At 46.2% G+C, this 15876-nt stretch overlaps 1 protein-coding gene across 2 annotated transcripts in view; it reads right to left on the bottom strand.

The window, feature by feature from the left end:
- Positions 1 to 15876, bottom strand: part of dpp6b (dipeptidyl-peptidase 6b) — a 74141-nt gene that overhangs the window by 37145 nt on the left and 21120 nt on the right. The window contains exons 1-2 of one of the 2 annotated variants that reach the window (XM_028976128.1): positions 15061 to 15206; positions 14574 to 14788 (exon numbers count right to left, since the gene is read on the bottom strand). The exons of the other annotated variant lie outside the window; for it this stretch is intronic. Coding sequence (XP_028831961.1) covers positions 14574 to 14735 — 162 coding nt within the window. The 5' untranslated portion in view covers positions 14736 to 14788; positions 15061 to 15206. Of the gene's footprint in view, positions 1 to 14573; positions 14789 to 15060; positions 15207 to 15876 lie in introns of those variants that run through there. 2 annotated transcript variants of the gene reach the window in all.

Below are 15876 nucleotides of genomic sequence, written 5' to 3'. Positions count from 1 at the left end.
GCTCACCAAGGGTGATGGGTTAAATGCAGAGGACACATTTCCCTGTGTGCCCCGTGTGCTGTGCTGCTGTGTATCACAATGACGACCACTTCACTCCACTGTAGATAAGTAGATGGTTCTCTGTACATGTTGAAAATAGTGCCTGTAGGTAAATGCATCTAAAATAATATAAAATCACCAGGGCAACAGCCAACCCGCCTAAATTTACTTCCAATTTCACGCAAGCACGGTCCACAACAGCAGCTCTGCTTCCTGTATTTACTTTCGCTGTTCCCGCGGCGATGCATCCGACCAATCAGCAGAGAGAAGGTTCTCGCCTGATTAAAAGCGAAAGGGGACAAACCAAGACGAAAATGATGCAACGTTACACACTCACCGACAGATTCGCACCAAAGCAAACAAACTAAGGTGTGAAGGCGCCCTGAGATAATAACCATAATGTCCCTAATAACAATATTATAATACTGAATGGCAGTAAAAAGCTTTTGAAACCCCTAAATAATAAGAAATTAGTCACAACATTAATGACCCGTTACAATCCAACACAACGTTAAACTCGCCGACGCGTCCTGAGTCCCTGTTTCAGTCACATGGACCTTCTCTGGAAGGCCTGGTTTTCCCAGTTTGGTCTGGAAGAACTTGACATATTGGACAACACAGAGCTGGGATGGTCTGCAATGGAGATTGTGGGACAGTGTTCCAAAAATTCAAGTGTTTTCTAGGTGAAAGGGACAAAAGTCCACATGTGACGTCCAGAAGTTGCAGAAGGACGGGCCACTTTGAAACCTGTGGGGTATAGAATAGCATTTTCCATGCTAACATTGCTAAGCCATAATTATGCGAGAAAAGACTAGTTATATGAATTATTTATCCACTCATAATTCATTAGAACAGAACTCATTCAGGACGAGTGTTTATGGACAAATAGGGAGCCAAGGCGGGAAAGATTGCTGTCTACTGCCCTCTAGTGAATCCCGAGCTCCACAAGCATCACGGGCACTGGAGCTCCCATCATGCACTTCTCAGAGACGAAATCTTGATCTCAGTATCAGCTCAACAGTCACCAACAGCACAGCAGCGTCAGCGTCACGATTCGACATTATCATGCAAACACGATACTCATTTACATTCGCCAAGGATGCTCTCAAAAGGATCTTTAAAGACAAAGCAAGAAGGGGACCTTGCGAAAGACAAATGAGACACGGCTCTATTCATTTTTCAGATTTAATATCCAGGGCATGATGGGAATTCTGCTGCCTTCTAACACAACATGCAATTATTTTTTTCATAATTGCAATGAAATAGCAACATTTTTAGCTGGAAACGAATAGGCATGAAAAAAATGAACCCATAAAGACTTGTTAGTCTTCAGTGTCTAGTTCCAAAAAGTAATTATTTTTACACAACTTTTACACACTTTATTGAATGGCAAGTTCTCATATTAGGGTTCAAATTTAAATGAAAGTAATTGTTTTTGTGAGACACTGCAGCGCAGCACACGGTGACACGGTGAAACGTGTCCTTTGTATTTAACCATCACCCTTGGTGAGCAGTGTGTGGGGACATCCAGGGGACATCAGTGGCATTTGAACATGCTAGTCCACCACTGCTAAATCCCAGAATTCCACCTTTTATCCATCATTTCTATTATATCTTCAGTGGTCAGCTGACACGCGTGGCTGGGTACACTGGTGACCCAAAGACACATTACCACGTGTCCTCTCTCACCCCGGCACTCGTCCAGCTGGCCAGTAATGACATTGCCGCCATGATGGCGCGTCCTAATCTACTCACACTAATTAGCACATATCAGCGCGAGCCTCTGGGCATCGTCTACTTCTGCTCACAGTTGAGGGCCCGGACCTCAAGGTGACTTCTGGATCTCAGGTCAGGTCCCCATGCAGCGTGTCCTTGTAAATAATCAACAGAGCATCCGTACTGGAAGGTGGCGTCAGAGTCCAGGTCTACAGACGTAGAAAATGATGGACAGCGCAGTCCAACACACAGACGTCAATAGAAAGAAGTCATGAAGAGTTCTGAAAGAGCGCGGGGACTTCAGGTGTCTGGGAGTAATGGTGACCTGTGACGGAACAATGCCCCCTCTAGGACATACACACATGGACACTCACAGCAGCAGAAGGAGACCATGGATGTGGAGCAAATCGCCCGCGGAGAACCAGCAAGAACCAGCAAGAGCTTCTCCGGGTCACCAGATGAAGTTTGAAATGTTTGTGTTTTACCACAATTTACCACGATTTAAAAAGCTGTAACATATTATGGCTCTTCATTTCCATCTAAAAATGTTGCTTGGTTGCAGTTAACATGAAAATGTTCTGATTTGTGCTACTTATCATCTTGGAATCCTACAGAAATGAACCGACAGAACCGAGACGAAGCGGCTTCATCGCCAGGAAAAGAAGGACGCCGAACTGAGCCACGCCCAGCGGCCAATCACCTGCTGCTGGGTTTAATCCTTCTGGTTAATAAATGTCATTGCTATCAAAATGTCGAGCTTCGGCGCCTCCTCGATAATTAAGTTTATTTATTACAAAAATATTTTAATAACATCATCATCATCATCAACCGATAATTTATTCTTTAGAGGAATAATTATATGCAACTCTTTACTGAGTCCCCCAGGCCGAGTCAGATGAACTTGAGTCATGCTCCGCCTCCGCAGGGTTCCAGCTGACGGGAAAAACCACGACAAGTTAATCTGCACCAAGAAACGAGAGGAGAGAGCGAGAGAGAGAAGCAAACAGGAGGAGGAATGCAGAGCTGGGAGTGTCACGGATGTATACTGATCGACTGTCATATTCCCATTACGAACATTCATTAAATACTGCATATTAATTACAGCAGTCAAAACGTGGTAATGGCTTGGCTAAATCAAAAAACGCGTCAACGAGTGATGGTGGGCATGTCTGGAGTACAGGAGTACTGTACCAGCAATAAACATGACTAATTTGTAATTGATTTTGGGGTAAATTGCACGTAAATTTGATTCGGAACGTTTGGGCGTGACTCTCTTTCCCACGTAATCGAATTAAACATCATTGCAAGCTTTAGAATTTAGAATTCATTACAATGAATCATAAACAAAGTTGTCAAATGTGCAATTAATAGGAAAAAAACACATTTTTAAATCAGTAATTATTTGTACGTATGAGTTGGCATATTGAAAATGCGTTTGATTGACGAGTTGAGTACCGAGATTTGATGCATTACTGCGTGTTTGAAACTGCTGACTGCGCGCGTTGAGGTTTGTATTAAATAATCCATGGCGTGCATTAAGAAAACCAAATACGTCCACTAATACACTGCAACAAAGACGAGACGGTATGGCGCTTCACCACAGTTCATACTGTCCATTCTGCGTGTGATTAAATACGCATTTTAGCGTCAGATTGCCAACATTTGAATGCGGCGGCATCCATGACGTTTTTCTTGAAAAATCCAAGCTTTACCGGTTCACCGGGATTAAAATGTTGGCAATCTGGCACGATCTTAGACCAGTTGCGTACTTTTATTGTCATAGCAGGAAATCCGAAAAGCTCAGCAGCACAAATGTTCCATGTAAACCAAGGATTTTAATCCTGAATTTGAACTAAAACAATTGAATTATGTTACACGCTGGATACGTGAAGATTTTTCTAGTCTCCACATTTACAGGTATTTCACGTGACAGAATCCGCCTGGGATCATCAAACCTGCCATTAGCTGCGGGACCTTCAGAAGGACCTTCACCCGCAGGTCCTCAGAATGGCCACTTTTAACACACACAGATCTGCGATAAGAAAGCGACAAACACACCCGTCTACGCAACACAAAGCCGGCTTACCCTCCACAGCCTCTGCAGTCTGGACAACTTTCTGGTCTGCATCACCACGGTCTGGACGCTGGATCTGAAGAGTGTGTGAGTGTGTAATAGAGATGTTACTGAGCTTCATCGTCTGTGTGTGTGTTTAATGGATGAGGCGCAGAGCAGCTTTAAGTGCATCTGATCCTGATGGCAAACAAGACATCAGCACAAAACCAGCCAGTGGACCACTTCAACACAGGCCCTGTGTGTGTGTGTGTGTGTGTGTGTGTGAGAGGGAAAGAGAAACATAATAAAACTGGGGTGTTGCTCAAGGGAATTGCTCTTTATTAAACTCCGGTTGATGTGTGAACATGTAGCATATGTATTATCTGCTGTGAGAATGTATGTATGTGTGTGTGTGTGTGTGTGTGTGTGTTTCATTGTGAAACGCTCCATGGGGGCAGGCTGGACACCTGGAGGTAAATGTGACACTGCAAGGTAGAGCAGGAAGATGTGATTGGTGGCTGACAGACTGATGGTAAAGTGACACACACACACAAACCTGCAAGACACACACACACACACACACCTCTTTTATCATATCAACAGCAGCAGCTCTTCTGCACACCAAGCAGGGAATGTCCTGGACCTAGTCTTCAGTTGTCCGTTCTTCTGACCACCACTCTGTGTCCTTCACCCTCACTCTACCAATCGGATCCTAGACTCTACCGTCCATCATTCCTTCACCATGAACTCGGTCTCACCTTCAACTGTATCTTCTGCACTTTTTCATATCTTTCATATCTATCTACGCCTGGCTCCTTCTTTCCCGTACTGCTGTAAATGCCCGCTCTGAACGCTCTCCTCTGCGTTCCCTTTCTATGGATCATCTCTTCCAAACCCAAACGGAGTTCTGCCCCTGCTCCCTGGCTACCTGAGACGTAGCGCAGCAGACAAAGGGAACTAAGAGCAGCGGAGAGGAAATATAAGAAGTCACAGCTTGACTCGGACCTTCTCCCACGCAACCTCTCCACTACCCCCCTCTGCAACATCTACTTTGTACAAAGCAACCCTGGAAACCTCTGCTCACAACCCTTAAAAACTCCACAACATATTCTCATCCAACTCGCCCTGCTGCATCTTCCACTGCAGTCATGCCAGAGGGCGCCAGAGCATGCGCCGAAACACTGCAAACTCACGAGCCGAACTCGTTTCTCTGTGCTGTAAGTGTCTTTGGACTGAGGTTGCTTCACAACAACTGCCTTGTTATCCGCTAGGCTACTACCACCCTCCAGTACTGCTCGCCTGGTCCCTCCATCTCTGAAGGTAAAAGGAAGACGCCCGTCTAGACTCTTCTCCGTCTTGGCCCCTCGGTGGTGGAATGAGGTTCTGCTCGAGGTCAGAACAGCAGTATTTTCCTTCCTCTTTAGAGAATACTTTGATTAACTTGTAGATTAACTTGCATTATTCCACATATAAAATCCAAAAACATCTGAAACGAGGTTGTCTGAGTCTGCAGTTATTTGTCTGAACTTGATATTTAACCAGATTTTATAGGAGGCAGCTGATGGTCGATTAAATCAATGATCATCCATTCAAACATTTACAAAAGCAGAGAGCTGCATCTTGATCTACTGATCAAGCTGATCAATTCTCAACCTTAATAACCAGGGCAGGCTGGGTTTCCCATGGCGTTCCCTCCGACCACAACTGGGAATGGCAGCGGTGACTCTTTATAATGCATTATTATAATTGACATATATCTTGATAATAATTAATAACCAAACCCTACCTACACCTTTACACAATGAAAGTGCGACAGATAAATTAACCGTCAGAACAATCACGTTCTTGTCTGCTGTCAGGGAGGAAAAGCAAGAATTCATCAGTCATGGGTTCCACGACCCACATCGTAGCATTTCAGAATCCATCCATTTCCCGCCGTTCTCTGAATTCCTTATGTACATGGACATCACAAACGTGGGACCACGCCCACTACCAACACCAACATGCAGGTTATCTGAAGTGCATGTGGCATCCTGGTGGAATATAATGCACCAACAGAGAAGAAGAAATGGAAGCCTGGAAGTGGGCCTGCTGCAGCGTTGCTTCTTTTTTTAAAGCTGCTGGGACAAAACTCCAACAAATGAAGGTCTAATGACCAGCGGGGCATGAAGTCCACATTATAGATCACAAATGATTCACTTGCACGGCACACAGGGACCGGTGGGGATTAATTCTAATGAGTTTCTGGAATCTTCCTCGGGGAATATCATTAATCACATCCGGCCTTTCTGTCCCTCCGCAGCCGAGAAGGGAAAAAATTCCGGTTGTCTGGTCCCTCTGGAGCCACAGTCTCATCTCCGAGTCGATAGGAAGCTGCAGCGCCGTGACACAACATTAGTGCAACATGGTTTCCCTCCGCAGAAACAGAGACCGACATCTGAGGCACGTGGGGACAAAATCTGTGTGGGACACACTAAGAACGAATGGCAAAATGCATGATAGTATCTCGATAACCATTTTATTCTATGATATTTATCACAAAATCCAACCTGTAAATTACAGGCGCTTTGCGGAATTTTGTTTGAATGGCAGAACCCGGCGCTGATTTCATCTGGAGGTCAGTGGAAAGCAGTGTGTACTGCCCTCTACTGGCCATGCCAGGACTCATAAAACATATTATCACGTCATTTCACAGGATTTTAAAACTGTTTCATGCTTCAGTCCAGGCGTCATATTTTACACACTTCGTTATGCAGAACACATGAAAAGTAAGATGAACAGGTTGAAGGTGTGAACTGCTCAGGGTGTGAATCTGAATGACAGTGCCTGTAACTCCGCCCTGTGTCACATGTGTCCCCGTGGGTATTTGAATTAAAAAAAGCACCGGCGCCAAATCCCAGGCTGGGTCTCCCGCCTCCTGTCCTCACAACGCTGTTGGTCTTCCTGTTGTCTTGTCTCAGGGAGAGCATGTAAACTCTCGATGCTGTCCACCCTGCACTAGAGCCTTAATAACATTAATAAACATTCATTTTCTTAATATGTAATTTAGTAGACATTTACAACCACAATTATATCGCGGGTGACAATTGCTAAATAATATGTAATATGAAAGACGTTGGAAAATGCAAATGAATAATTCATGGATTACAACCATTTACAGCAGTAATCATTTATTTACTCACATACAGTGAAAAGGTTCTCTGTTCTGCAGGGATGGAAGCTGCTGAGATGCATTTTGTACAGGGGGCTGCTCAGATGTAACATTAATGACGCTGTACCACTAACCAACTTGCTTTTTTAAAGCCAGGCGCAATAAATGAGAGCTGTTAAAAATTCATGTCCATAAATCTCGCTACAAAACACTCTTATGTGTGTGTTTGTGTGTCAGAGGGAAATTACATTTATATATAAAGATAAAAGATCACAACCAGCACCTATTTTTATTGTATTGTTTTATTTCTGCATTTTTATATCTTTTGGCCACACTCTTCAGATTCAGAACCAATTATTGTGAGTGTTTCTGAAGGTCTATAATCCTTCCACGATAGTCAAATAATTGCCGTAAGCTGCAGTTATGTCATAGAGCAGCGTGTCCAGAGCCCAGCTTGACCAGCCCCCTTCCAAAGCTGGTAATATTCATGCCGATTGATTACCACCAAAGCTGCGGCACATCCACGTTCTTCATGAACACACTACCGCACTGGACCAAGCCCATGCTGCAGGGCGTGTGGGTGACACTTTTCTACGAAACCAGCTGACCCTAGAGGTGTTAATCTTGGCCTGAACCCGACCCAAGCTCAATTTCTATCATTTTAGTTGGGCTCAGCTCAGCTAGGCTCGGGTAAATGATCAGTGATCACGAACTTCCAGTCTATAGTACCTATCATCTTCGTTGTGTTTAATGTTCATTTTTTTAAATGGAATGTTCATTTGAGTTGCAATTCTCGCAAGAGAAATGGATGCTGAGGAGGTGAAAGTCCCTGGCGGTTATGTTTAAATTGCCGCTCATTTCATCGCACATTTACAGCATTTACCAGACGTCCTTATCCAGAGCGCCTTACACTCAGTAGTTACAGGGACAGTCCCCCCCTGGAGACACTCGGGGTTAAGTGTCCTGCTCAGGGACACGATGGTAGTAAGTGGGGTTTGAACCCGGGTCTTCTAGTTCGTAGGTGAGTGTGTTACCCACTAGACTACTACCAACCATTTCCTTTCCCTCTTAGTCTAGAGATCGTAAGAAGGCCGGCCTTTAAAAAGGGTCGGATTCTGTTGGCGTGCTTTAGTTTTACAGGATTACAGGAAATGATAGGACACGTCTGCATCTGACTGGGCTTTATTTTTACCCTGAGGCACCAAACGGAGACTGAGCAGGTTTTCATAGAATATTATTCCATGGATTTACTTCATTAAATAACGCACATTGGTTCCACGTGATTCGTGTGATTTAGGCTCTCCTAATTACTTCGCATTATTTCAAACCATAAATATAAAGCTAGTTCACATTATTCTTACATGATCGAATCATTTTCCATTTTCCGTTTAATTTCATTTAATATGGGAACATTCCCTTTAATAATCAAGGTATGATTATTCCTTCATTTGTCTGCAGCGGTCGGGGAGGAGCTTTTTATGAACTCCATGAGGAGTCCAGCAGCTGGGCAAGAGACAGCTGGTAAGCTTGTGGGCGGAGTTCTGGGATAACTGATGGTCGGTTGTGGGCGGAGTTCTGGGATAACTGACAGCCAATGGATGGTCTGCTGACAGAATTGTGGGCAGGTCTCCACAGTGTAGAACAAGCAACAGGGTGACTGTTTACATGATTATGGGCTCCATGATGACTGATTCTGTGTGGGGCTCCGGGGTCCCATTTTTAATTCCTCATGATACAAATATTACAGTATGACCTAAGTACAAGGATCCAAATTCCTTCATCAATTCCACTGCATTAAAAATGCATTAATAATTATTGCATCCTTCTCTGAATTATACAGGATTTATAATCACATTTTTTATTAGGAAGTCTATTCAGCACAGAATAAAAAATGGCCACTGACTACGAAATTCTTAATCAAGAAACACAAAGCGCTTTGTAATTTCGTGGCAAATCAGAGCGTTAATCTTTTCCAGTAATCCCAGGCAGGGATGAACACACGATCAACAGGCAGCACCGAATCCCGCCTCACCCTCCCAACCCCGGCAACCATGGCAACCAAGGGGGAGCGGCCCCCGCCACTGCGCAGTCGCAGCCAGACGGCCGCCATGACGGCCCCACCTTCACATGAACTCAACTAACACTGTTATGCCGATGGCACACCACTACACATCGCCACCAGATGCGGTGAAGACATCGATATGGATGAACCACAACCTCCTCATGCTAAACATGAAAAAGGTCAAAATATTGTTACTTGGACGTAAAGCTGGCCTCTCCCTACCATCATATGTACCTGGGAATCATAAAAAAAACTGATAAGCAACATTTGTAAGACCAAAGATACGACAAACACTCTCCAGGCATGAGGCAGAAAAGCCGCTACATGCATTTATAATGTCCAGAAGCCCGGCCAGCTCAAAATGCCACGGCAAGAATCCCAACCGGATCGAGAAGGTCTGAAAGCATCACACCGATTCTGTCCGCACTGCATTGGCTACCGGTAAAATTTCACATTGGACTATAAACTTCTTTTATTAACATACAAAGCTCAGCATAGACTGGTCCCTGATGACCTGGGCGACTTGTTAACGGAGTACCGCCCACCCACCAGACTCCGGGCTCTTACTGGAACGAGCATCAGACGTCCTGCTAATGTTCCTCCTCGATACTTAAACCCAACTTTTCAGCCAAGCATTCTATAACAGTTCAAACTTCACGTACTGTGATGCTCATCTCACCTCGGCTGTCCTAGATAAACCACCATCTACCATAACCACTCAGTCCCAACAACCCGAGTTCTATTTCTATCTATTTCTCTCCGAGCTGCTCTAGATCCTGGTTCCTGATATCGAGCTGCTGACGAGACGACCCAGCATGAAAGGTCACCACAGCCACCAACACCGTAAAAAGGCTACAACTGCAGGGATCTTCAAACGGACCGGTAGCATTATAATTAGGCCTGTGTGATATGGCACAAAATTCATATTGAACCATATTGATATATATTGCGGTATATAATTTGATAAGTAAATTTAAATGTTACTGTTTTTTAAGGGTAACATGTGTCCATTGCAAAGGCGCTGCAGCAGATACATCAACATATGACATAACCGTATAGCAGATAAAACAATATCTGGCCAATTCTACTCACAGTGGACTTTGTCACACCCATAAGGCCAGTGAACCTGGGTCTTCAGGTTCATAGGTGAGTGTGCTACCCACTAGGCTACTACCACCCTGTATGTATTATCAGGATTGTCTGTATTCATCTTACATTATGAATATTGTCAGAAAATATGCTTGTTCATATTTTGTCATGCAGTCCCTCCAGGATTTCCCTGGTCAGTTCCGTGTGCGGTGCTCAGTGGACGGACGGATTGTCTTATTTTATTCACTGGGTCTGCAGTATTTTTATCACCTTTAAACTCTCAACTTAAGGATTAATAGTCATTTTTAATGATATTTAAGGCCTTATTATTTTTAATAATTGGCCTTGTTATTATAAACCCTGCCGTGCGCTCTGTGCTCTCGCCCCCAAAACTAATGGCTTGTGCTGCAAGTAGGCGTGGCTTCACCAAGGTGATGCGACTGTGACATTTCTGTGTTAGGCCGGCATAATCAAGATCTCTCCTGTTGGACAAATTTATATTTATATAGCACAAATCACCCCCAACCCTGCACTCTCACCAACTGCAGGCTCACTCTACCACTCTACCACTCTACCCTCTTCAGTACTTGGGTCAGTGGTGGCCTAGCGGTTAAGGAAGCGGCCCCGTAATCAGAAGGTTGCCGGTTCGAATCCCGATCCGCCAAGGTGCCACTGAGGTGCCACTGAGCACTCTACCATTCTACCCTCTCCCGCTCTCTACCACTCAAAAAGTTTAAAAAACATTACTGTCGAACGACAAACCCTGGTAAGGCTAAACAACTGTTTTGATTATATTTGACCATTATAAAATCCCGTATTATAGTTCTTACGTTTAACCAAAATGTTGTTTGGAGGCTGACATCAACACAGGAATGCATAGCTTCACTATCTTAGCCTAGCTTAGCTAAGGTTAAGACTTATAAAACGGGATTTTATAATGGCCAAATATATTCAAAAATATATGAAATGTAATCCCCCGGGATCTGGTTTGGAGCGTACAGCGGTTTGTACAGCCTCAAGCAGCACAAGAGTGAGGCATTTTTATGCACTTCTCTCCATAGACACGTATATGCTTCACGCCACAGCAGCGCCTATCGCAATATGGCGGCGACGTTGACGTTATGTCTATGTGAGTCACAAATCTGAGGTCTCCGTTGAACCGAATCGAAAGTCATGTGACCTAACACGTCACATTTAAATCGCAGCCTTTTTGCATTCATGTAATCGCACAGACTGACATCGCGATTGACTCTCCCACTCTCCCGCTCTCTACCACTCTACCCTCTCCCACTCTCTACCACTCTACCCTCTCCCACTCTCTACCACTCTACCCTCTCCCACTCTCTACCACTCTACCCTCTCCCACTCTCTACCACTCTACCCTCTCCCACTCTCTACAACTCTACCCTCTCCCGCTCTCTACCACTCTACCCTCTCCCACTCTCTACCACTCTACCCTCTCCCACTCTCTACCACTCTACAACCCTCTCCCACTCTCTACCACTCTAACCCTCTCCAACTCTCGACACACTCCGAATACCCCTCTCCCGCTCGCGTAACAACTCTACCCTCTCCCACTCTCTTACCACTCTACAACTCTAAATACCCTCTTCGCCGCTCTCTACCACTCTAACCCTCTCCACTCTCTACCACTCTACAAATCTAACACCCTCTCCCACTCTCTACCACGCTACCCTCGAAACCCTCCCCACTCTCTACCACTCTATCCCTCTCCCACTCTACCTCTACCAGTCTACCCACCTACCCGCCCCTCCCACTCTCTACCACTCTACAACTCTACCCTCTCCCACTCTCTACCACTCTACCCTCTCCCACTCTCTACCACTCTACAACTCTACCCTCTCCCGCTCTCTACCACTCTACCCTCTCCCACTCTCTACCACTCTACAACTCTACCCTCTCCCACTCTCTACCACTCTCCCACTCTCCCGCTCTCTCTAACACTCTACCCTCTCCGTATCACTCCATCCCGCGGTTTCTTCCTCTCGGTTTCTCTCTCTCCTGCAGGGCCTGTTGACGCCCGTTCAGACGGGCTACATAAGAAATGAATGTTGCTGTTGTTGCCGAAAGGCCAGGTACAGGTCAAAACTCACGTTATTTAACCGGAAATGGCCAAAGACGTTAGCAAATTCAATTCAGTAGTGGGCATGTGTCACTTTATCTAGTAGAAATGACAAAGTGTTCCAACAAGAAGGCCTCGGGCTTTATTAGCAGCGCATAACGCTATTAACCGCGGAAGACTAATTCAACTCCTCCTCACTATGGAAGTTGTCTGGGGGTCGGCGACGACTCCTTCACCTCTCCGCTCCTCCTGCAGATCAGGAGAGGGAAGAGCCAAGAACACACTTATCACTGTCTGTGTGTGTGTGTGTGTGTGTGTGTGAGAGAGAGAATACAGGGCGACAGATGGGGCTTAAATCAGGCATTCGCCTGTCCTCCCCTCGCACCCAGTCAGGCTGGGAACCGCCACACCTCGTCCACAAATTTCAATTTTACTGAAGCACAAGCCATTAGGAAGGCGCGGCACTTTCCTTCACCTTCGCTCTCTACACCCCTACAGAACAGATCAATCACGACACGATTGCATCGCCAGGATGTTTAAAGGTCCCCTGACATTTTTGCTTTTATATCAATCTTATTTGTCCCCTAATTCTGTATCTGAAATCCAGCCGTGGTGCAGAATTACAGCCACGTTGATCCAGTCCCCCAATGAGATTTCCCAGGATGCACCGCTTCACCGTCTGTAGCTTTAAATGCTAATGAGGAGGAGAGAGGCGGGATGAGGAGGAGAGCGGCCTATAGATGTAGAGGGGAAATGATGTCAGCAACACCATCCACCAACCACAGACGTTTTTCCAGAAAGAGAAAATGAACCTGCTGGTTCGTCAGAGTCTCGCGTAACGAAACGTAAAAATAAATTTGTGTTCATTTTTACATCTAATCACTGAGCAACTGTAATGCTTCACATATATGGAAGCCATGACGGTCGGTGGAGATAATGTTTTAGGGGAGGGGTGGAAAATAAGATGAGAAAAGGGAGGTAACCTTTCCCCTTATGACGTCATAAGGGGACAAATTCCAGATCATCTGAGCTGAAGCAGAACAACCAAACACTATTTACACCCATTGCCATTTCTAGCTACTGCAGGACCACAGACAGGCTCGGGGAACTCGTATTAATGTTAAATCATCTGTCAAAGTCACATTTTGGTGTCATGTGTCCCTTTAGAATGAGCCACAATATTGGACATATTAATACAACAACAAATAAGCAGCAAAAGCAGAAAAGTTTATATTCAGACTCTCTGTGATGTTTCCTTTTATTCAGAAGCTTCTGAGCCAGACAGCAAACAGTGTCTCGTACTTAACTAAAGTCCCCAAAACCCACAAAAAAGCCACCAGTCAGCGCGTTCCATGACAAACACTGTCTGCAAGCCGGATTTTCCCAAAATATCTAACCTGCCAACGCTGCGTCTGGAGGAGACAAAGCAGCCTGAACGTTTCTGAAGACACATGAAACGCTGTAAAAATAGAAAGCAGGAACACCACCAGCAGTGTGTCAGTCCTCCGGAACGGGTGCTGAGATGTTCATGTGGGCCTGCAGCCACTTACTCAGCACACGTTCTACACGTTTCCGCATCGTAGACGAGGGTCCTATCAAGCCTTCTCTCAGAAGGCGACTTCACAGTTACCACACAGCGTCATAAACGCCACCAAGCCGCGCGTCTGTTGATGGCCTTCCTCATCGCAGTGGTGACACGATGTCACCGGCGCCTCGTGTTCTACATGCGAACGATGTCATTTCTGTCGGATCCAGCAGAACGCGGTGACTCATCTCAGCCACGTGGCCTTTTGCACGCTGGGTCGGATTGTGGCACGTCTGCGGGTGGCAGAGAAAAGCCATCTGACAAAAGAGAGTCACATTCACACACCGCCTGTGGACCCCAAATGTCACCTCAAGTCAGGGCGAGGAGACGCACGGCGCCCTCACTTTCCTGGTTTTAACCGTAATGATAAAATAAAGACATGAAGTCTTAATTGAGAGCAGTTAATTGGTTCGGCGTGGGCGACAGTTGATAATTTCTCCATCGTTAATAAACTGTAATTAAGCGTCTAATCATCATCGTTTAACTGTTGGTCCAAATGAAGGCGTTTCCTCGCTGCATAATTATTAATGAGCTTTAAACCTGCAGGGCTACAGGCTGAAGGAGCGGCTCCGCTGTCCGTGGTGCTGAAGTTCGGTTCGGACGACGGCGTGACGTCACGACCGCGAAGGTCACGTTAAAACCCGCACACACACACACACACACACACACACAAGAAAAAGAGTTTAAATGGCGATATTCCACAGACTGGAACACCTCCAGGTAGCCAAGTGGATGAATTATGCCGCATGAATATAAGTTTTTCCGACAGAACCAGAAGTTGAAACGGGTTCTTACGTCCTCGTCCTCGCAGGCGCTCTTCTGGCGGTACCGGACCCGGACCGGGGCTTTCTCCTCGTCGGTGCCGGGTCCGGCCAGCAGGCGGCTGGCCTCGGGCGGGTGCGGGAAGGACTTGCCGGTGTTGATCTTCCCGGTGAATCTCTGGTAAAGCGAAGCCATGTCTACAGCATGGCCCGGCCCGTCCAGGCTCGGAAACCCGGATCCCGGGAGGGCTGGAGAGCAGGTGTCAGTCCGAGTTCAACCACACACACACACACACACACACACACACACACCGTCAGGGTCTCTGTAATAAAACACACAGCCAGACACCGAGCTGCGCAGCACAGCAGCTCCGCTGCGACGCGCTCTGCATGAGAAGTGACCAGGACACACACACACACACACACACGCACACACACACACACACACACACACGCGCACACACACACACACACACACACACACACACACTCTATCTCCGCGCTCCGGAGCGGATCGGTACCTTCACGGCAGCCGGCGGCGGCGGCGACGAGGATGAGGAGGATGAGGAGGATGAGGAGGACAGCGGGTCGGGGACCAGGTGCTTTTATCCCCTCATCCCTTCACCTCCGAACAATGCGGGAAGAGCGCGGCGGCCACCTGGCGGCCGTCCGGGATACGACCATCCGGACCGGAGCTCGGCGTCACGACTGATACCGAGTGGATGCGACACCCGAAGAGCAAAGAAGAGCACAAAGTCCCTCAGCAGGACACTTAGTAGCCTAGGGGGTAACACAATCGCCTATGGACCAGAAGACCCAGGTTCAAACCCCTACCATCATGTCCCTGAGCAAGACACTTAACCCTGAGTGTCTCCAGGGGGGGACTGTCCCTGTAACTACTCTGGATGTAAACCTGAGCTACGGACCTGTGCTCCCCATGTCACAATGACAAAAACGATCACTTTCACTCAGCATCTACAGAGAAGGAGAAGCTTTTAATTCACATCAGTCACAATTCATTAATAGGACCAGCAAAATGAGCCTGGTAACCATAATGGTTTATTTTAATTGTTTAAAGAAAGAAATTTGTGTCCTTGTGGGCGTGTCTGCCATGCAGGGAGCACAGGAGCGGCAACCAATCAGTGTTTCTCGCTGGCAGAAAAACAGCCAGTTAAATATAAACTCACATTTGTTCACTTTGTTTAGTCTTAAGAAAGAAAACGAGTGGCGCCTGAATGTGACTGGTGTCCCCCGGCAGAGCAGAGACGGGTTTTGTAACGTGTTTTTTTATAATATGTTTAAATGCTCTGTAGTGTAACATCTACAGCACCCATAGG

The sequence above is a fragment of the Denticeps clupeoides genome, chromosome 4 (genome assembly GCF_900700375.1).
Source record: "Denticeps clupeoides chromosome 4, fDenClu1.1, whole genome shotgun sequence".
Lineage (NCBI taxonomy): Eukaryota > Metazoa > Chordata > Actinopteri > Clupeiformes > Denticipitidae > Denticeps > Denticeps clupeoides.
The sequence above is the reverse complement of the archived record's forward strand: the minus strand, read 5'-3'. Positions and strand labels throughout refer to the sequence as shown.